This window comes from Trichosurus vulpecula, chromosome 7 (assembly GCF_011100635.1).
Source record: "Trichosurus vulpecula isolate mTriVul1 chromosome 7, mTriVul1.pri, whole genome shotgun sequence".
NCBI classification, from domain to species: domain Eukaryota; kingdom Metazoa; phylum Chordata; class Mammalia; order Diprotodontia; family Phalangeridae; genus Trichosurus; species Trichosurus vulpecula.
In genome coordinates this window covers 191,166,743-191,190,437 of record NC_050579.1, presented here as the reverse complement: position 1 = coordinate 191,190,437, position 23,695 = coordinate 191,166,743, and the positions used below count along the sequence as shown (strand labels likewise).

Genomic DNA, 23,695 nt, shown 5'->3' with positions numbered 1-23,695 from the left:
AGTTGTATTAGATGATCTGTAGTCCCTTTACCTCTCTGAGTCTGTGATGCATTATATTTGCTCTCTCGCTGAGATCTAACTACTGTGCAGAATTTTAGGTTTTGCAAAGTAGGTTCAAAATGAATCAATTTAAAGAATGAAGAGATTGTATCTCCTTCAGTTCAAAGCATTCTGATTCAGAGCTTAAAGGAGCCTCCCAGAAAGACTATTTGGGGGTAAACAAGTTTGGTGAAGTAGGAAGAACAGTAAATCTGAGTACTTGAGGTCTAATCCCAACTCTTTTGTTTTATATTCTGGATCAAACACGAACTCTTCAGTTTGGCACTTAGAGCCCTTCATCTCCCACCCCCAACCTGCCTTTTCAGGATTTGTCAGACTTCATCTCCCTTCATGCATACTTATGTCCAGCTGTTTAGATGCCTGGGGTGTTCTCCCTCTTTTCTTGCCACCTTTTAGAATCCCTAGTTTCCTTCAAGGCTCAGCTTAGGCACCATCACCTATGGCAGGAGGCCTTTGGTGTTGTCCCCAGTTGCTAGTGCTTTCTCATGTTCTTTTTGTCTCCCATGATAGAAGGAGAAACTGTTTTAATTTTGTTCTTTGTACGGCATCCTTCACCTAGCACAGTATCTGGTAGTCAGTTCAGCATGAATTTACTAAGAACTTACTATGTGCCAGGTACTGTTAAGCTTTGGGGTATGACGAAAAGCAAAACCCTGTCTCTGCTCTCAAGGAGCTTATATTTCAATGTGGAAGACTATGTGCAAAATGTATATATACAGGGTATATACAGAGTAGGTAATAATCTCAAGGAGAAGGCACTGGGGATGGGGCGAAGATGGAAAGTGGTGTGACTGGGAAAAACTTGGAGCAGAATGTGGAATCTGAGCTGAGTCTTGATTGGAAGATAAGAAAAAGATGACAGGGAAGACATGCTGTGTATAGGAGTGAGCCTGTAAAAAGGCATGGAGTATTTTGCGGGAAGAACAGAAAATAGACCAGTGTAATTGGATGTTGTAGTGCATAAATGGGAGTAAAGTATAAGATAGAAAAGGTAGGAAGGGGCCAGGAAGTGAGTAACTTTAAATGCTAATCAGACGATTTTATGTTTATTCCTATAAGGAATCTTGAGGTAACATGATCAGTCATATTTATGCTTTAGGAAAGTCACTTTGGCAGCTGAGTGGAGGGTGGATTGGAATGGGGAAAAGCCTTGAAACAGGTAGACCTGGCAGTTGCAGTAGTCCAAGTAAAAAGTTTTACTAGGGTAGTTAATAAATACTAGCTGATTGATTAGGTATCCTTAGGTATGAGTGATATTTTGAATTCTTAATAAGAACATATTGGATTGCAGTCTTTAGGTTTTATAGTGTCATTATAGCCCACCAGTAGCTTAATTTCTTTAATATTCAGGGAAATGTTAATGAATAGAAGTATGGATTCTATGAATCTATTATTTTTGTGAGAGCTTTAAAAAGAGCTTGAGTCAGTTTTGAGAAATCACCCTTCTAAATTAGGTTGAGAATAATTGCAACTTTAACTATGTTAGAATTGGGAAAATCAAACTTTTAATGATATAGGTGGAAGGGACTTTAAAAACCACTGAGTCCAAGCTATGCCTGAATCGAAATCCCCTTTGTGATTTGTCTAGTTGACACAACCTTTTCTTGAAGATCTCCAGCAAGTAAGGTTACTGCCTCTGTGAGACAGCCTATTATGCTTCCGGACTGCTCTGTTAGGTAGTTTTTTCTTTATCTCATATGTAAATTTGCCTTCCCTCCCTACTTCTACCCATCATTATTAGTTCTGCCCTCTGCGTCTGAGCAAAATGTATCTAATCCCTCATCAGTAAAACAGCTCTTCATATACTAGAAGACAGCTATCATGCCCCACCTCAAACTGGCTCCATGTTAAAACATCCCTGGTCCCTTGAACCAGCATAATTTAGAGGCCCTTCACCATCTGGTTGCCCTCTTTTGGATGTTTCTAGCTTATAAATGTCCTTAAAATATAGGATCCAGAACTGAACACAGAATTCCAGATGTAGTCTGACCAGGATAGAAAATAGCGAGACTATCCTTGTTCCTTGACACTGGGCAGAAGCAATGCAAGCTAAGATCGCGTTAACTTTTTTGGCTGCCATCACACTTGTTGACTCATGTTGAGTTTCCTCTAATCAGGTTAGCAAGTATTTATTAATATGCCTACTATGTGTCAAGTATTGTGATAAGCACTATGATACAAAGAAAGGCAAAAGTTCTGCCCTCAAAGAACTCACAGCGTAATAAGGAATACAGTATGCAAGGAAGCAAGATATATACAGGATAAATTGGAGATAATCTCAGAGGGAAGGCACTAAAGTTAAGGAGGCTAGGGAAAGACTTCTTTTGGGTATGAGCAGAGACTTGAAAGAATCCAGGAGGTGGAGGTAAGGAAAGAAAACATTCCAGGCATAGAAGAGAGCCAGGTGAAAATGGACCTAAGTTGGGAGATGGAGCGACTTACACAATGAACAGCAGAGGTCAGTGTCACTGTGCTGCAGACTTAGTAGAGGGGAGTAAGGTATAAGAAAACTGGAAAGGTAGAAGGGGCCAGTTGGTGAAGGACTTTAAAAAGCAAAATCTTTTTTAAATAAACTGTCTAGTCAAGCATTTCCTTTATTCTACTTAGTTAATTTTTTTAAACCTAAAGATTAGTCTTTATAGTTATCTGTCTTAAATTTCATCTCCCATTTGACTCAACATTATAATGCCTGTCACAGTTTTTATTGATTCAGACTCTATTATCCTGCATTAACTGTTCCTTCCAGTTTTAGGTCATCTGCAGATTTGTCAAGTATGCCATCTGTGCTTTTATCCTAGTCATTGATAAAAATGTTAAGCAGCACGAGGACAAGCACAGATGCCTAAAGCACTGCAGTGAATCTTTCTTCTAAGTTTAATCAACCCATTAATGGCTATGCTTTGAGTCTAGTCATTCAACCAGTTAAAAACACACCACCTGTACCACCACACAGACCACATCACTCTTAACTTCTCAATTTGAATGGTATGCCTCCAAAGTGCTTTGTGAAAAATGTATACTAAACTGTATGTTTAGTATAACCCGACCTGTCTGGAACTGTGGAAAAAGGAAATGAGATTGGTCTTAGAATTATATATGTAGAGCTGGAATGAAGTTTATAGTGATCTTGTCTAACAGGCACATTATACAGATAAGGAAATTGAAACCTAGAGCACCTCAATTCGGCAAGAGCAACTTGTTCACAGCAAGTTCACACCGTAGAAAGTGAGAGCTGGAATTTACCATCATTCTAGCATCACACCACTTTCTTTAGTATGATCTGCGCTTGATTAAATCATGCTGGCTCTTGGTAATCACTGCTTCTCTTCCTAGATGTACACTAAACATAATTGAAAAAAAGTCTAATAATACATTCCAGAGTGAGCAAACTGCAGGCCTGTTTTTGTACTGTCCATAAAAATGTAAAAGCGACTTTTAACTCACAGGCCAGTTTTTGCCTCTGCAAAAAGTTCCACACCTCTGATCCTTCCTCCTCTGCAAAAGGGGGTCTCTCCTCATATCTCTTCTTTGAGGCGAACTGTCATCTTTTCTTTCTGTATTTATTATGCTGCATGGCCAAAAATATCACCTAAGTACTTCAGGTGTCTGAAACACAATTGAGAATTAGAAATAAGTGAATAAAGTTCTCTTGGCATAGGTAGCACAAGACCTGGACTTTTTATTTGATAAAAGAGAACACCTGGTAGCCCTCAACTTGATAGTTGTATATAAAACAGCAGAAGCAGTGAAGACATGAGAAGACAGAAACCCAATATTTTACGGTTATGCAGTGTAGAGACAAATAGCCCTTCACACTTTATAATACATCAGATTATAATATATCACAATACAGTAAGATCCAAAATGCCAGGAATCTTTAGGAATGAGTTTTTTCTCAATATCTGAGGTTCAACAAATGTTTATTAAACACCTACTATAGATGCAAAAGCAAAAATGAAATAATTCCTGCCTTCAAGGAGCTTTTCACCCACTAACGAGATAAAAACAGGTACACAGATAAGTAAATCATGGTAATTTCACTGAGAAGAAGGCAGTGGGAGAAGAAGTGGGAGAATCGTGGAAGGCTTCCTACCTGAGGTATGTGAGTTGATGTTTTTTGAAAAAAGACAGTGATTAAAAGTGATGGAGCTGAAGAAAGTACATAGGGGGGAATGTAAGAAAAATATACATTTCATGAAGGGAAGTAATACAAAGTAAGACTAAAAAGGTTGGTGAGTGACAGAATGTAGTGGATTAACATAGATTTGTGTAGTAAGTAAATTATTTTAGCAGCTGTATGAAAGCTGGATTCGAGAGGGAAGAGACTGGAAACCTAAAATAACAGTAAGGAAGCTGTTATACTCTAGACAAGAGGTGATAAGGGCCTCAATTAGTATTGTGGTGACTGTGAGTTGGAGAGAAATACCTGGATATACCAGGTATGAGGTAGAATGGATAAGACTTGGAAACTGATTGAATTATAGGCAGTAAGATAGAAGAAAGAGTCAAGATGACTGAGATTGTAAACCAGGGTGACTAGAAGGATTGTGGTACCCTCAACAGAAGTATTTTTTGGATAGCTGAGACTTAATATATTCTTCTGAGAATTAATATAATAAATACTTCCCTGACATCTCAAATTATTGTATTATGTTGTAAATATAGTCAGTCAACAAGCACTTAAGTGCCTACTGTGTGCCAGGCCTTTCCTGATCGCTTTACAAACATGTCATTTGATCCTCACAGCAATCCTGGGAAGTAGGTGTTATTTATCCCCATTTTACAGATGAGAAAACTGAGGTTAACAGGTTAAATGACTTGCCCAAGGTCACACAGGTAATACGTATTTGAGGCTTGATTTGAACTCAGAACTTCTTTGCTCTGGGCTCTATTCATTGCACCACCTAGCAGCCTCTAAATTAAATGCATAAAATACCCTCCCAGAATGATGAACTGCAATGCTTGTATACAGTGACCCTTTTGAAGACTGTCACCTGGAAGCTGTCTTGTAGCCCAGTTTTTCTCCATCTTCTTAACTATCATCATTTGCTGCTCCTTCTGTTGCTATCATCATTGTTCCAATCGTGTGTGTTTAAATCCACTCAACCCTACCCTACCCTATCCTGCCACATACACTTTTGGTATAAATATTCTTCCCTCCCAGTCATCTCCGTGGCCACTTGAATTTTCTTTTTGAATTTTCTTTTACCCCTTCTTTTCAGTCTACGTTGTGTGGTTAGCTGTCCAGGCATTGTTTAGGGCATAAACTTCTTTAGTTCCTCCTACCCAGGTTGCTGCGTTCTTGTTTCTGGGTGTCCAGGGGGATGCTTTTTAGAATCATAGAACATAGAATTGAAAGAGATTTTAGCTTTTTTTTTTTTAAATTATCTCTTCTAGAACCCTTCCAAAAGAATTTTAATAGAATTTTCAAAACAAAACCCCCACAGTAAGTAAGCATAGTTCAGCAAAACACAATCCTACTTTATCCAGATTAAAAAATGCATATCTTATTCTAGGTTTTAAATCCATCAGCCCTCTTGCTGCAGGCGGGTAGCTGTCAAGTACTCGTTGAGAGATGGAGGTGAGCAGATGGGGAGAGAAGGTACTTGTAGTGAATAAACTATTCCAGAAGCCTGAGTTTTCTGGCAAGCTAGTCTCCGGGTAGCTGATGTTTTACTCTGCAATAATGTCCGTAATGACCCTGAGTCATGAAGGAAAGGTTGAATTTTATGTTCAATATTGTCTGTTAGAGAGTCAGTGTGTTACTGACAGCAGCTATCTGAGCCGGAAAGACTTGGGTTTGATCAAGTCCCAATTCTGACCTACAGAACGTATGATCCCAGGCAAGTCTCTTGGTCACCCTGTGCAACTCTCAAAGCCTAGAAGTGGTAGGATAGTTAGTAATCTTAATTGATAGAGTTCTGTACAACAATGCAATCACAAGTCTGGACCAAAAAGAAAGTGTGTGTGTGTCTGTGTGTGTGCATACATCCTTTAAGAAGCCAGGGATGTATGGAATATGTTTTAGGAAAATTTTCCTTAATATTGATTAAGTTAAACTAAAATATGTGGAAAGCCTCACTTTTTGGTGATTCTAGATAAACAAGACTTTTACTGTAGTATATATAATTTAAAACCCTCCCGGGTGTGTGTGTGTGTGTGTGTGTGTATCACAGAGGCTTGGTGCATTTTAAAGTTTTAATAACTTCAGAAATATAAATGCTATAAACTTTTAAAAATGGAAAGTTTACTTATCCTTTTGTGCTTAGTTTTTCAAATTTTGAATAGTGCATTTTAAATTTTAATTTTAGCAAGAAAAGCTACCCTGTCATTATGTACTTCATGTGCTACAGTTTCTGGATAACACTTTCTTAGACCTGTGAATCAGTAGAGGAGGTCCTTTTACTTGGCAACCTCAGTCACTTTTTCTTCAGGGTCACATTAAAACTGTTGGATATGCATCAAAACCACATGCTTTGCATGATGACGATGTCAAAGGCTAAGATGACAAATGGAATCTTTTCTTTCTTTCTTTTTTTTTTGAGGGGGGGAAGGCAGGGCAATTGGAGTTAAGTGACTTGCCCAAGGTCACACAGCTAGTAAGTAGGTCAAGTGTCTTGAGTTCAGATTTGAACTCAGGTCCTCCTGACTCCAGAGCCCGTGCTCTACTCACTGCGCCACTTAGCTGCCCTGCAAATGGAATCCTTTCAATCACTGAGCAATAGCTGATGAATGTTTTTACAAAATTGACTAAATTGATGTGTAAATGTACAAGATGGTAGATGTCAGATTTTAATAGAAAACTTAAAAATTTAATGATTAACCTTCCAAAATTTATTTTGTAATTTGTAGCATTTAGTCTTAAGCTAAAGTTTGGTTCTGCACTAAGAGTTTTGGGACACCCTGTATATCTTTGTCTGGATCTACATGATTTCTTTACAATATTGCTAATTATAATTATATCCCACCTTAATTGTAAAATCCTTTAATATTGTTCCACCATTCACTCATTTACAATATTGTCCTTGATGTTTTTTTTTCTAACAACTATTTAACTGAATGAGTTTTACCTATTGATAAAGATAAATTTCAGTATTTACGTAGAATCAGTTCTTAATTTCCTTCAGTAATGGAAGGGGAATGTTAATGTGAGTGATTTAAAAATAATTTATTTTATTATATGTTTTCACTTATTGTCATACCCTGTTACTTGGTTCTACTATTGCTGGTTAGCGGTTGAAGACATCAGAGGAATAGTAGGTGAAGACATCTAAGGAAATTGGTGTGTGCGGGGAAGAAGTGGCAGGACACGAGAGAGGTGGTAGGTTCTTAGGTTAGACAAATAATTGACTAGATATTTTGAGACAGCATTTACATATGCTACTTTAAAGTTTCTTGAAGTGCCAAATATATTGGAGGAGGCAACAAAAGCGTTTCCTGCTTTAAATATAGTACTGTGTTAAGAGGTGGTAGTGAATATATTTAAATGTTGTCATTGCATACAAACTACTGGTAATTACTCATTGCTTTAGCTGTCTGAATGAGGGTACTAGTACTGAGTCATAAACCCAACTTTCTGTAGCATCTGGAGTTTGCTTGAAAGGCTACCTTTAATCTATTTATTATTTATAGCAATAGGTTAGTTTTATGTGGTTTTGATTTGTAAACTGTATCACAGTTAAAAGGAAGAAAGCATTCATTTGGAAGAACAACTTTTTTTTAAAGTGGATTTATTTTGAGAAAGTACTGTTGATTTATATCAACCTGTCCCCTACATACTTTGTACTTTGAAAGGATCATAGAGTAATAGGATTAGAACTGGAGGGGACCTCAGAAGCCAAACTCACAGATTAATGAAGATACTGAACCAGAAAAGTTAAGTGACTTGCCCACAGTCACACATCTAACCTATATTTTGACAGGAATTCGACCCAAGGTCTTCTGGTGCCATGTCCAGTGTCCTTCCTACTAGCTGTTTAAACTTGGCTATTGAGCTTAAATTATAAAGCTATCGTAGAAAGGAAAACATTAGCAAAAGGATTTAGCAAGTAGACTTGGTAGGTTTTATGTCAAATGAAAAAAGACCATATTTAAATAAGGTTGTATACGTTCTGATTTTTTGCTTTTGGCATTCCTTTCTTATAGATATGTGTGAGAAGGAAGACAAGTATTTAATGCCAGTGAGCAAGAAATAGAAAGTAATAAAAATGTTGTGAGGAGTTGCATAAGAGTTATAGATCACTACCTTTAGAAAAAGTTTCAGTATAATGGTAGGGACGGGATAAATAAATATGAAAAGTTGTTTATATTAAAGTTTATTCTATAAATATATGTAAAATGTTTGAAACATATAAATGCTTATTAGCCTCTAGACTTATAAACCAAGTAGTTGAGGGAGAATAAAGCAATTGTTCAGATCTAATGGGATTAATGAGCAAAGATTTCATCAAAGAAGTGTGCTTTTAAAGCATTATTTAAAAACAAATACATCCTCCCCGCAAAAAACCAAACAACCTCAGGTTGATAGAAAGAAGCAGGGAATTATTATCCAGTTAAGGGAGTAAGTAGCATGTGTGAAAACACGGGGACATGAGTGAGCAAATGACATGTAATAGAGAACCAGCAGTTCTGTTAAGCTAGAGCTGAAAGTAATGAGAAATGAGTGGTAAGATTAGGGAGAACAGTGTTTGGTGAAGGGAGGTTAAACCTAAACTGAGTAACTTCAGGATGATTTTATTACAGTTTCTACCCTCCCCCCCACTCCAAGATGACATATATTCTGGTTGCCCTGTTCCCCAGTCAGCCCTCCCTTCTGTCACCCCCACTCCCTGCCATCCCCTTTTCCGTTTCTTGTATGGCAAGGTAGATTTCTATGCCCCATTGCCTGTATATCTTATTTCCTATTTGCATGTAAAAACTTTTTCTTTTTGAACATCGGCTTTTAAAACTTTGAGTTCCATATTCTCTCCCCTTTTCCCTCCACACCTACCCTCCCTAACAAGGCAAGCAGGTCAACATAGGCCACATGCGTATCATTATGCAAAACCCTTCTACAATACTCATGTTGTGAAAGCCTAACTATGTTTTGCTCCTTCCTATCCTATCCCCCTTTATTCAATTTTCTCCCTTGCCCCTGTCCCTTTTTGAAAGTGTTTGCTTTTGATTACCTCCTCCCCCATCTGCCCTCCTTTCTATTGTCCCCCTTTTTTATCTCCTTCCTCCTTCTTTCCAGTGGGGTAAGATACCCAATTGAGTGTGTATGTTATTCTCTCCTTAAGTCAAATCTAATGAGAGCAAGATTCACTCATTCCCCCTCACCTACCCCCTCTTCCCTTCCAATAGACTGCTTTTTCTTGCCACTTTTATGCGAGATAATTTCTCCCATTCTGTCTCTTTCTCCCTCTCTCAATATATTCCTCTCATCCCTTAATTTGATTTTTTTTTAGATATCCCTTCATGTTCAACTCATCATGTGCCCTCTGTATATGTGTGTGTGTGTGTATTCCCTTCAGCTACCCTAATACTGAGGTCTCATGAATTATACATATCTTTCCATGTAGTAAACAAAACAGTTCAACTTTAGTAAGTCCCTAATGATTTCTCTTTCTTGCTTACCTTTTCATGCTTCTCTTGATTCTCATGTTTGAAAGTCAGATTTTCTATTCAGCTCTGGTCTTTTCACTGAGAAAGTTTGAAAGTCCTCTATTTTCTTGAAAGTCCATATTTTGCCTTGAAGCATTATACTCAGTTTTGCTGGGTAGGTGATTCTTGGTTTTAATCCTAGCTCCATTGACCTCTGGAATATCATATTCCAAGCCCTTTGATCCCTTAATGTAGAAGCTGCTAGATCTTGTGTTATTCTGATTGTGTTTCCATAATACTCAAATTGTTTTTTTCTGACTGCTTGCAGTATTTTCTCCTTGACCTGGGAACTCTGGAATTTGGTGACAATATTCCTAGGAGTTTTCTTTTTGGGATCTTTTTGAGGAGGCGATCTGTGGATTCTTTCCATTTCTATTTTACCCCCTGGCTCTAGAATATCAGGGCAATTCTCCTTGATAATTTCTTGAAAGACGATATCTAGGCTTTTTTTGATCATGGTTTTCAGGTAGTCCAATAATTTTTAAATTATCTCTCCTGGATCTATTTCCCAGGTCTGTGGTTTTTCCAATGAGATATTTCACATTGTCTTCCACTGTTTCATTCCTTTGGTTCTGTTTTATAATCTCTTTATTTCTGATAAAGTCACTAGCTTCCACTTGCTAGTGGAAAGCAATCTAATTTTTAAGGTAGTATTTTCTTCAGTGGTCTTTTGGACCTCCTTTTCCATTTGGCTAATTCTGCCTTTCAAGGGATTCTTCTCCTCATTGGCTTTCTGGAGCTCTTTTGCCATTTGAATTAGTCTATTTTTTTAAGGTGTTATTTTCTTCAGTATTTTTTTGGGTCTCCTTTAGCAAGTCATTGACTTGTTTTTCATGGTTTTCTCACATCCTTCTCATTTCTCTTCCCAATTTTTCCTCTACTTCTCTAACTTGCCTTTCCAAATCCTTTTTGAGCTCTTCCATGGCCTGAGATCAGTTCATGTTTTTCTTGGAGGCTTTTGATACAGGCTCTTTGACTTTGTTGACTTCTTCTGGCTATATGTTTTGGTCTTCTTTGTCACCAAAGAAAGATTCCAAAGTCTGAGTCTGTTTTCACTTCCTGTTCACGTTCCCAGCCAACTGCTTGACCCTTGAGCTTTTTGTCAGGGTATGACTGCTTGTAGAGTAGAGGGTGCTTTGTTCGAAGCTTGAGGGGTTGTGCTGTTGTTTTCAGAGCTATTTCTACACAGAAAGCTCTGCCACACTAGCATTGTTCCTCCCCCAAGAACCACCAACCTGGACCGTGACTCAGATCAAAGCTGGCTCTGCACTCTTGCTCTGATCTGCCGCTTAATTCCTCCCACTAGGTGGGCCTGGGGCCAGAAGCAACAGCAGCTGTAGCTCTGTAAGCAGTCTCAGAGCTGCACCACCTCCACTGCCCCAGGATGGTGGCCGAACAGGGAACTCCTTTCACTTTGGCCCTGCAGTTTTTTCCCACTAACCTTCTCTGTCATCTTTGGTGTTTGTGGGTTGAGAAGTCTGGTAACTGCCACAGCTCACTGATTCAGGGCACTAAGGCCTGTTCTGCCTAGCTCCCCAGTCTGGTTGGTCCAGGCACAGCCCAGGCTGGGCTCTGCTCCTGCCATTCCCAGCACCGTGCAATAGATCTTACCCAGCGACCATCCAGGCTGTCTTGGGCTGGAGCCCTGCTTCCCTCTGCTATTTCATGGGTTCTACAGTTTTAGAATTTGTTCAGTGCCATTTTTATAGGTCTTTGGAGGGTCCTGGGGGAGAGCTTTAGGCAAGTCCCTGCTTTCCAGCTGCCATCTTGGCTCTGCCCCCAAGACAGTCAGTTTTATCCAAGTTTTTGTTTGTTGTGAATTGTAGTAATAATCTGCTTTTTCCATACATTCACCAGATATTTAGTGGATACCTGCTTGGCACATAGCACTGTTCCTAGATACTTTTCTTTCACAATTAATAGCTTTCACTCTCAGTTTGCTGCTAGTGGGAATACATTGAATTTCACCCTTGAAATATGATTGAACATCAGACTTGCTTTTGCAGAGGGCAAATGATAACAATGTCCCTCCTGGTCTCTCTCGCTTTCTCTTATGCTGCTGTCAAAACAGCCTAGATTTCTTTCAAGCCAAATCCTACTTACTTATTTTTTTAACCTGCAAAGCTATGTTCAGAACCCAAATGTTCTGACTTAGCTTGGCATTTCTAAAGATCTTATCTGAGATTTTTCTGTTAAAGTGTGAACATTTAAATCTGTAACCATGTTCATTTTTAAGCTAATTTCCCTGGGGCTTAGTTTGCTAGCAAGAGGGTAACTTTCCTGTAAAGCATCTATTTTGTTTCACTGTCATGGTATAGCAAAAGACAAGACACTATAAATCATGTTTTCATACTATAGGTCCAATATTTATGAGGTATACAGCTTAAAAGAACTGAGACTAAATTGGTGTGTTGGTTACAAATCATGCTAAAGATGCTTGTTAACATCTCATTGGGAAGGAAGAAAGACTAGAAATGGCATTTTGATTTATTTTTTCCAGCTGAGGAGAAGCAAATCAGAATTTTTTTTTTTTTACATTTTAAAGTTTACTAACTACATTATATAATTGGCTATTATATACCCTGGGAAATAGTTTTTTTGCTTCAGGATGAACAAAATACATTTGGAAAGAACATAGTATTAGTTGGTCTCGAGCATGTTAATAATGCAGACAATCAGAAATGAAGCTATATTTACATTATGAGATGGTTAAAAAGTGATAAATTAAATATAAATTTTATATAGGAAGTAAAACTTTGTATATTAGATGAAAAGTGCAGAGAGAGTACATTTCTGTAGCACAGTGTGGCATTTTCACATAAAAATGATATAATTTGTCCAGACATTGGTGAAACCATTAAAGAAACATAGCTGAACTTCTTGTCCCAAAAACATGACCACTTTTTATTTGGAAAAACATTTTCATTATAGCCTTGCTGAATTTTTGGATAAAAATGTTGGTCTTCTATTATTATAATTAGAGTTACTTTGTTAAATTGTTTAATGTCTCACTTTAATTATTGTAATATCATAGGGAAAAAAGAATAAGTAAGCCAAATTCTTTAGTCTTCCCTCACTTTCTAATCTAGGACTATACAGATATTCTTTATTTCTCTGTGGTTGTAACTAAATCATTTAATTTTTCTTGAACAGAAAGTATTACAGAGTTGCATTTCAATTTCATCTTCCTCATGTGCCCAGTTTATTATACATTACCTTCCCAAGTCCTGCATAGCACTTATAAGTCTTATCCCAACCTTATTAAGAGAGAGAAGAAAGCAATAATGTGCTCTTTTTGTTTAAATTTTTATTTTTTTGGTTCTGAACTTAAATCCCAAAAAGATAGGCATTTGCAAATACAGAGCAGAATACCAAAGGGGGATTCAGTATGAAACTATGAATCTCCATTTCATACTGTTTGCTTTTTAAAAAAAATGATATAATAATATAATAAATTGCTTTCCTTCCTTAAATTTTTACTTCCAGTGACTCTTCTATGAATTATATTGGGAGGATTTGGTTTTAATTGTGGTGGATTTTTTGTTTGTTCATTTTTCTCGACCAGTGATTTAATCAGTGTAGAAAACTCTCAGTGAGGAACACTTTATTGATGCAAATAGGCACCTTTTCTTTCATTTGTGGTCTGAAAGAGTTGCCTGGCATCACTGAGGGATTAAGGGATCTGCCCAAGTCCACATGGTTAAAATGGCTGTTAGGCAGGACTAGAGCAGACGATCTATTAGAGATGATTCTAATGTTACAACCCTGTTAATTCAAGTTTTGTTTGGAATGAGTCATCGAATAGTTAATAAAAGATTTACTTAGCCCCAAAATAGTAAGGATATGCAACAAGGATACATTGGCACTTAGCTTCTTTAGATTGAGGTGGAAGAAGGGGAAGGGGGAGAAATGCCTCCATGTGCAAGTATGTCTGTTCAGCAGCAGAACAGGGTATAGTAACTGGTGTGGTTTTCAGACAGCTACTAGGTGAGGAGGGACCCAGGCTCCTCAACCCATATGGGTGGAAACTTTTATGCTCCTCAGTGACTAAGAAGTCATAGTCAGCACACCCAGGTGCCAACAGGAAGCTGTGTCTGAGAGGCCAGCTCTCTCCACAATATAACATTGCCTTTCTTGATCATTTTTAAAGTTTTATGTTTTTTAAAATTTCTGCATTTTCCCCCCTATGTTTAGCTTTCCTACTATGGATTTTTACTCCTTTTTTCTGAGGAAAATCAAGTAGTTTCCATTTTGTGTACTTCAACTGGTTCTTACTCCACAAATTTTCTCATGTGTGGTTTATTCTAGAACTTGACATAAGCAACTATTGTATCCATTTTCAAAGTCCAAGGCTTTCATTGTTTTGGAATATAAATCAGTCTTTTGTGTCATGTTGTACTTTTGCAGATGGATCTTTTTTTTCTTAATGGTTGAACTCAAATAATTGGCTATATAGAAAACCACAGGCTCCTAAAAATACTAGCCATTTTATGTTATTGAATTCAATTAACTTTTTTCAAAATAAATTTTTTTACTGAATCTCAACATTTCTGTTCTCTCAAACTAGTTAGGGTCCATCTTAAGAGAGGATCTTACCTTTAAATAACTTTGAAGGCCTCTTATTCTTTGGTAGAAATGATCTGCCACTATGAACTTTTATGTTGTAATTGCAATTCATCAGGAAGAGCTTTGGTTGTTGAACAGATGAGGCAAAAACATGCTCAAATTTGCATTCTAGATTTACAGGAAATCATATTCTATATCAGTGTAGAAGACACTTTACAATTAGCTGTTATTATTTTCCTGAGGATTTTCCATTAAATTGATAAAAATTAGTTTAAAGTTGGTTCCTCCAGAAAGAATTTAATTTATAATGCTGTGAAAAGCATTCAGTTCATAGCTCTAAGTTTACTTAGGGTAGAACAAGTATTAGGATTTTTGAAACAAGTTTTAAGTTTGGTATGGTGCTTCTAATTAACCAGAGGTTGACCTTCTATAATAAAGAAGTATGAAATAGTGGGGAAAGTTCTGAACTTGGAGTCAATTCAGTAAGTGTTTAGTAAGGGCCTTCTATTGCCTGTTGACACTGTGCTAGTGCGGAAAATACAAAGACAAAAACAGTCCCTGTCTTCGAGTTTACCAGTCCTGAGGAAGACATTATGTACATAGAGAAGTGAATGCAAAATAGGTACAAAAGTAAATGCTGGAAAGCACTAATAATTTGAATAATGGGAAAAAAAGTCTCATAGGAAGTGGTACGTCAGCTGAACCTGGGAGTAATCTGGGTTCTAGTAGGTAGAGATGAGAAAGAGGATCATTCCAGCCATGGGAAGAGCAGGTGGGCCAGTTTGGTTGGTATGCAGAATTGGGAGTACAAAGGAGACACATTCAGTGTCTGGAAAGGTAGGTTGGTGCTTTAACCACCAAACAAAGAGTTTGTACTTTTTCTTCTAGGAAATATGAAGCTACTGACACTTTTTGAACAGGGAATGACATCAGACTTCTGATTTAGAAAAACCAACTTTTTAGCTATATGGAAAAGGGATTGGAGAAGGGGAAGACTTGAAATAGGGAGTCCAGTTAGGAGACTTTTATAGGATTCCAGATGAGAGATGATAAAGGCCTGATCTTGAGTGGGTGGCATCGTGAACAAACCAATGGAATGGATGTAAAAAATATCGTATAGGTCGAATCAAAGCAATTCTTGGCAAATATCTTGAATAAAAATGTATATATGTGTGTTGGGAGTAGGTGGGTATTAACAGCTTCAAATGCTGCAGAGAAGTCCAGCAGAATGAAGAATGAGAAAAGGCCATTGTATTTAGCATTGAAGAGAGGTTTCAGTTCAGTAATGGAGTCAGGAGCCATGTTATTAGGGATTGAGAAGTGAGTGGGAGATGAGGAAATTAAGATGAGTGTAGATGGCCTTTTCTAAGAGATGTAATAGCTTGAAGTGTCAGGGTCAAGTGAAAGAACGTTTTTGTTTGGTTGGGATTTTTTTTAAGGATCGAGGAGACCTAAGCATATCATAGGTAGCAGAGAAAGGAGCCAATGAATAATGAGAAACTGAATATGAGAGAAAGAGGGAATGCTAGAGGTTGCTAACTACTAGAGGGGTTATGAAGAGATTGTTTTTAAAGGGCAGGTGGAATAGTTAGCCTTGGCAAGGAGAAGGCTCACCTTTTTAACAGCTACTGAAACAAAACAGGAGAAAATGAACGGATGAATGAGTAGCTTGGATATCACATTTCACAGTAGTGGCCTTGTAAACTTACAGCATAATACAGTGGGAAAAGCACAAGTCTGAGCATGAAAATATGTTTTCAAGACCCAGTCCTAATTCTTAATAACAGCCGGATACCCATGGATAAGTCATTTAATCTTTCTGAGCCTCAGTTTCCGCACCTGTAAAATGAGGCTAATTAATTCCACTTCTTGTATCTCCTTTAAAAAGCTATTATGAACAAAACACTTTGTAAATAGTAAAGCAGTGTTGAATTCATAAGATCATAGGTTCTGATCTGGAAGGGACCCTAAAAGCCACATTAATAGTAATTACAGTTGAACTATTGCTACTAGTGTAAGTAGCTTAGGACATTGAATTCTAAACTCTCAGACGATCACAACTAATACTAAGTGGGCTATAAGTAGTTCGGAATTTGAAAATATTTATTTAGCGATCTTTATTAAGCTGTTATGTCTAAGGCACTGCTAAATGTTGTATATGCAGTATAATACAGAGATCACTAACACATATTTTCCTACCCCTTAAGGAACTTACATCCAAGGTAAATAAGATATAGACAAATAATTATAACATAAGGTGAAATATGATAAAATCTATCCTAAAACTAAGGATTATAAAGATATTCTCTGTTATTAAAACTGTAAATTTCTGATTAACATTTAGGTTTTCAAAGGTGAGATTTAAAAATTATTGTTTTACAACCTAAAGGCATAACTTTATATGAAAAAGAAATGTTTGTCACTTATACTGTTAGCTTCATAATACTACTATCTTCCTCTAAGTATAAACCAAACTATAAATGAGAAAACAATGTATTATACCGAATAGGTATTTAATGTTGTTCAATAAATGAGAAAATTTGGTTATATAGGGTGGGAATGACAGGTTTTTTCCCATTGGGACCTAGTTTCTTGCTGTATATAAGGTTAAGTGACTTGCCCAAGATCACACAGCTAGTAAGTGTGTCAAGTGTCTGAGGCCGGATTTGAACTCAGGTCCTTCTGACTCTAGGACTAGTGTTCTACTCACTGCACCACCTAGCTGCCCCCTAAATCTTTTTTTAGAATAAGTTTTTATTGCTATCCTCTGTTTCTTTCTCTCCCTCTCCAAGAGCCACCCCATATGACAAATAGTATTTTTTAAAAGAGGACAAGAAAAGTCAGCACAACTGAAAGGATACATCGAAAAGGTCCACAAACATGCAGTATGTAACACCTATGGGTCTTCCATCTCCACAAAGTTGGGTGGGTCTTCTCATGCCTTTCCATGCCAGTCTATCTGATCTTTATGATTTTGATTTTTTTTGTGCATCATTATTCTTTCCATTTACATTGTTGTAATTACTGTGTAGATTATTTTTTGGCTCTACCTACTGCACTCGGTGTAAGTTTGAATAGATGTCGCCATGCTTCTCTGTATTTATTATACACATCATTTCTTTTTTTCCCCCACATTTTGTTTCTTTAATATATTTAGTTTTCAGCATTGATTTTCACAAGAGTTTGAATTAGAAATTTTCTCCCTATTTCTACCCTCCCTCCCACTCCAAGATGGTGTATATTCTGATTGCCCTGTTCCCCAGTCAGCCCTCCCTTCTGTCACCCCACTCCTCTCCCATCCCCTTTTCCGTTTCTTTCTTGTAGAGCAAGATAAATTTCTACACCCCATTGCCTGTGTATCTTATTTTCTAGTTGCATGCAAAAACTTTATTTTTTTTTGTTTTTGAACATCTGTTTTTAAAATTTCGAGTTCCAAATTCTCTCCCCTCTTCCCTTCCCACCCACCCTCCTTAAGAAGTCAAGCAATTCAACGTAGGCCACATGCGTATCGTTATGTAAAACCCTTCCACAATACTCATGTTGTGAAAGACTCACTATATTTTGCTCCTTCCTAACCTATCCCCCTTTATTGAATTTTCTACCTTGACCCTGTCCCCTTTCGAAAGTGTTTGTTTTTGATTACCTCCTCCGCCTATCTGCCCTCCCTTCTATCATCCCCCCTTTTTATCGTCTTCTTCCTCTTTTTTTCCTGTGGGGTAAGATACCCAATTGAGTGTGTATGGTATTCCCTCGTCAGGTCAAATCTGATGAGAGCAAGATTCACTCATTCCCCCTCACCTGACTTCTGTTCCTACAGAACTGCTTTTTCTTGCCACTTTCATGCGAGATAATTTACCCCATTCTATCTCTCCCTCTCTCAATATATTCCTCTCTCATCCCTTAATTTGATTTTATTTCTTTTAGATATCTTCCCTTCATCTTCAACTCACCCTGTGCCCTCTCTCTCTCTCTACGTACATACACACTCACATATACATAAACATATATGTATGAATATTCCCTTCAGCTACCCTAATACTGAGGTCTGATGAATCATACGGATCATCTTTCCATGTAGGAATGTAAACAAAACAGTTCAACTTTAGTAAGTCCCTTGCAATTTCTTTTTCTTGATTACCTTTTCATGCTTCTCTTAATTCTTGTGTTTGAAAGTCAAATTTTCTATTCAGCTCTGGTCTTTTCACTGAGAAAGCTTGAAAATCCTCTATTTTATTGAAAATCCATATTTTGCCTTGGAGCATGCTACTCAGTTTTGCTGGGTAGGTGATTCTAGGTTTTAATTCTAGCTCCATTGACCTCTGGAATATTGTATTCCAAGCCCTTCGATCTCTTAATGTAGAAGCTGCCAGATCTTGGGTTATTCTGATTGTGTTTCCACAATACTCAAATTATTTCTTTCTGGCTGCTTGCAGTATTTTCTCCTTGATCTGGGAGCTCTGGAATTAGGCGACAATATTCCTAGAAGATTTCTTTTTGAGATCTATTTGAGGAGGCGATCGATGGATTCTTTCAATTTCTATTTTGCCCTGTGGCTCTAGAATATCAGGGCAGTTCCCCTTGATAATTTCCTGAAAGTTGCTGTCTAGGCTCTTTTTTTAATCATGGCTTTCAGGTAGTCCAATAATTTTTAAATTCTCTCTCCTGGATCTATTTTCCAGGTCAGTGGTTTTTCCAATGAGATATTTTACATTGCCTTCCATTTTTTCATTCCTTTGGTTCTGTTTTATAATATCTTGATTTCTCATCAAGTCACTAGCTTCCACTTGCTCCAATCTCATTTTTAAGGTAGTGTTTTCTTCAGTGGTCTGTTGGACCTTCTTTTCCATTTGGCTAATTCTGCCTTTCAAGGCATTCTTCTCCTCATTGGCTTTTTGGAGCTCTTTTGCCATTTGAGTTAGTATATTTTTTAAGGTGTTGTTTTCTTCAGTGTATTTTTCAGCATTTTTTTGGGTTTCCTTTAGCAAGTCATTGACTTGTTTTTCATGGTTTTCTCACATCCTTCTCATTTCTCTTCCCAATTTTTCCTCTACTTCTCTAACTTGCTTTTCCAAATCCTTTTTGAGCTTTTCTGCGGCCTGAGACCAGTTCATGTTTTTCTTGGAGGCTTTTGTTGTAGGCTCTTTGACTTTGTTGACTTCTTCTGGCTGTATCTTTTGGTCTTCTTTGTCACCAAAGTAAGATTCCAAAGTCTGAGACTGAATCTGGGTGTGTTTTCGCTGTCTGGCCATATTCCCAACCAACTAACTTGACCCTTGAGTTTTTCAGCGGGGTATGACTGCTTGTAGACTAAAGAGTTTTATGTTCCACACTTGGGGGGATGCTCCAGCTCTGCCACACCAGCACTCCTCCTTCCCCAAGAACCCCCAACCCGGACTGGACTTAGATCTTCAGCAGGCTCTGCATTCCTACTCTTATCTGCTACTTAATTCCTCCCACCAGGTGGTCCTGGGGCCGGAAGTAGCTGCAGCTATAGTTCTGTAGCTGTCCCACCTCCGCTGCCCCTCGAACTCCTAACCTTCTCTGTTGTCTTTGGTGTTTGTGGGTTGAGAAGTCTTGTAACTGCCACAGCTTACTGATTCAGGGCACTAGGGCCCGCTCTGCCCAGCTCCTGGTCTGGTTGGTCCACACCGCCCACGCTGGGCTCTGCTGCGCTCCCAGCTCCGTGCGGGATAGACCCGACCCAGAGACCATCCAGGCTGTCCTGGGCTGGAGCCCTGCGTCCCTCTGCTCTTTTGTGGGTTCTGCAGTTCCAGAATTGGTTCAGAGCCAGTTTTTATAGGTTTTTGGAGGGACTCGGTGGGGAGCTCATGCTAGTCCCTGCTTTTCAGCCGCCATCTTGGCTCCACCCCCCCGCCCCCATACACATCATTTCTTAAAGCACAGTAGTATTTTTTTACATTCACGTAGCACAGTTTGTTTAAACGTTTCCCAATGAATGGACATCTACTTTGTTTCCAATTTTTAGCTATTATAAAAGTGGTGTTTTCAGTATTTTGGAGTATATGTGTACTTTTTTCTCATCAGTGGCTTCCTTGGGTTATAAGCCCAATAATAGAGTTTCTGGTTCAAAGGATATGGGCATGCTAGTACTTTATTTGCATAATTCCAAATTGCTTTCCAAAACAGATGTACCATTTCATATTTCCACAGTGAGTTGGTGTGTCTGTCTTTCCACAAGTCCTCCAACATTGTTGCCATTTTTGTCAATTTTCAGGGTGTGAGGTAAAACTTTAGGGTTATTTTGATTTACATTTCTCTTAGTATTAGTGATTTGGAGCATTTTTTCATGTGGTTGTGAGTACTTTGCAGTTCTTCCTTTGCAAACCGTTTATATCCTTTGACTGTCATTGCATTTCCTCTGAATCTTAAAAACTAATGGAAAGAGAGGGGATGGATGCTGTTGACAGTAGAAATAAATTGAGGGATGATGTGGAAATGTTAAGTGGGAAAACAGCCGTTTCTTTGATCGCGCGCTTATTAGCAGTCAGTGATCTTCTCAAAAAGGTAGGACAAAGGATATAAGGATATATGGCAGCAACTGCGATCAACCTGGTTACCCTTTGATGTTGTTACATTTCACTGGCTGGGGGACCTGTGGAGTAGATAGACATTTAAAGATAGGCTATTACCTTGGAAAAAGCATTGAGAAATGCCTGGCAGAAAGTGCAGTCAGTTGTGAGGAAGCGAGGACTGGGAGGTTTTGGTTAATCAAACCAATGACAGTAAAATTCTTATTCACCCTTTGTCAGTTAATTCAAAATAATGTGTAATTTGAAATTCTGAATTGACTAGGTTGCCTGCTGTTCTTTAATAAAAACGGGATGGTGTCCCAAATCTATTCAGGTCTGTACTATTTCCAGTCATCAGGATCTTGTTATGATTCTAGCTCATTATAAAGGGAATACATTCATATAATATGGTGATAGTAATAAACATAGTATGATAGCAAGAGCCAAAAGAGTACCCTTCTCTTTTGTATCATCAAACTGTGAATTATTTTAGCCCACTAAAAGGTGTGCGGAGCGGCCTCTGACTGCTCGTTCCTCCCACGTTCTTGTAACCAACCTTGACTGCTTCTGTAAGATTTACTGCAAGAAATTTTGACATTATTATATTATTTAACTTTACAACAGTGTTTTTTCCCCAACAAACTCTCCTATAGGTAATGATTTTACATGACATTCGAGCTGGCCTCTAGTGGGAATCTGTGGGAGGATGAACACGGAGGAGCTGGAGTTACTGAGTGACTCCAAGTACAGGAATTATGTAGCAGCAATTGACAAAGCACTCAAGAATTTTGAGTACTCCAGCGAATGGGCAGACTTAATTTCTGCACTTGGGAAACTTAACAAGGTATGTTTTTTCTATCCACACGGAGCAAAGAAATAATTATCAGGAAAAAATATTTTAATTTTCTGACTCACTGGGTTTTATTTGAAGATTAAAATATGGAATTAAAAACCATAACATTTTTATTCTGCATTGGGAAGAACAAAATTTTCACATTTGTAACTAGCAAGATAACCTTTTCTTTTTGTAGTGTTAAAATTTTAAATTAACTACTTCCCTTTAACATCTATTGAAGAATCCTCACCACCATTTTTATGCGAGATTTTGCTTTACAACAAGTATAGTGTTTGACTTTGGCTGGTACACTAAAGTGGCTGGTACACTAAAGTCCATGGAATCCATGAGGAGGACATTATCTTATCTCTCATGGACATTTGTCTCTAAAGGATACCTTATAGCTGAAGAAAGAATATTTTTTTTAATTTTTAAGACAATAACAAGACACAGAAAAGGGGCAGAAAATAATCATAAACTATTTTTTCTTAGTAACTACTTATATTTTGTATTCATAATTATGTAAAGATACTTATGTAGTAGCTAGGTACTACTAATGCTAATAAATATGTAATCAATAGCAATAAATTATTAATAGTGTCATAGTAATAGTGTAAATAGTAGTAAATTGACATAATTTGGTTTGTTAATGAGCATTAACACAATAAAGTGGATACTGGCCCCCAAATCATTCTTTCTCCTTTTTAAAAGAGTTCAGTACCTGGCTCATTATCTTCCTTTCTTCCTCAACTCCTGCCCTTGTAATAGAGAATTTTAATGTCCATGTTGATGCTCCCTCCAACTCCTTCACGATTGCCCACAATTGTTCCACACCACTAATTAGAAACTGTTATTATGCTATCTTACCATAACTTACTCTCTCCTCTGCCTCATCCTTCCTAAACCTATTCTTCACCTTCATCAAGACCAACAGTGACTCAATGCTTCAGTACTTTCTTGGGTCATTATTCCCTATTCTGGCTTCACTTTTCTTCCCCTCCAGCTTCAGTCTAATAACTGTCCACTACTCTTAAAGTCCCTTGCCCCCTCATCCTATTGCTGCCAGTGTTGCTAAACCTGAGCCCTCGATTATTCCCACAATCCATCTCCTCCCCTCTTACTCACAAGCTGCTGAACTGTGCTGGAGAAAATCTCCATAACTCTGTGATGACTCTACAATATAAATTCATGTTGTCTGATCTCAGCTGAGTCCTCATTGCAGCAAGGTAGTCCTTTTGTTTCTCTCTAATAGATTCTTTACTTCACTCTCCACAGAAGCTATTCCAGTTGTCTCTTTCCTGGATCTTTCTTCCCTATATCAGCCAATTTCATTCAAAAAGCTGTCTAGACACTTTCTACCTCCATTTTCTTTTTTATTTGTTCCTCTTCAACACTTTGCAGTCTAACTTCTGATTTGATCACACAACTAAGATTGCTCTTTGCCAAGTTATCAGTGATCTCTTAATCGCCAAATCTGATGGGCCTTTTCTCAGACCTAATCATTCTGGTGCTTTCGACACAATCACCCTCTCTTCTTGGATATTCTTTCTACTTGGGGTTTTTGTTGACACCATCCTCTTCTGGTTCTCCTACCTATCTCACTGAAGCAGCCTTTCTGAAGTCTCCTTTCTTGGCTCCTTGTCCACATGATGTCCCCGAACTGGGGATTTTCTCAGACTTCTGTTCTAAACCCTATTCTTTTCTCCTCTGCATTCTCTTTCTTGGTAACCTCATCAGCTTGTGTGAATTTAAAGTATCATCTTTATATGAAGATGACTCTTTAACTAACTGCCTTCACACATGCCTTAACTCCTTGGCATAAAATAAATGCTTAATAAATACTTCATTTATGTCTCTCAGATTGATATATCCATTCCATCTCTCCACTGAGCCTCTAAATCACTAATTACCTTTTGGATATTTCAAACTGGGTGTCCTGAAGACATCTTAAGCTAAAATGTCCAAAATTGAACTCATTATTTTCCCCCCTAAACCTTCCCTTTCACACTTTCCTATTTTTGTCCCACACGCTACCATCTTTATAGTTTCCCAGGTTCATAAT

The 23,695-nt window shown here is 37.9% G+C and overlaps 1 protein-coding gene across 3 annotated transcripts in view; it reads left to right on the top strand.

The window, feature by feature from the left end:
- DOP1A (DOP1 leucine zipper like protein A) overlaps nt 1-23,695 on the top strand; it is a 107,199-nt gene that overhangs the window by 2,248 nt on the left and 81,256 nt on the right. For all 3 annotated transcript variants that reach the window (XM_036767102.1, XM_036767101.1, XM_036767100.1), the window contains exon 2: nt 21,452-21,642. In XM_036767102.1, the coding sequence (XP_036622997.1) occupies nt 21,505-21,642 (138 nt within the window). In that variant the 5' untranslated portion in view covers nt 21,452-21,504. The remainder of the gene's footprint in view (nt 1-21,451; nt 21,643-23,695) is intronic.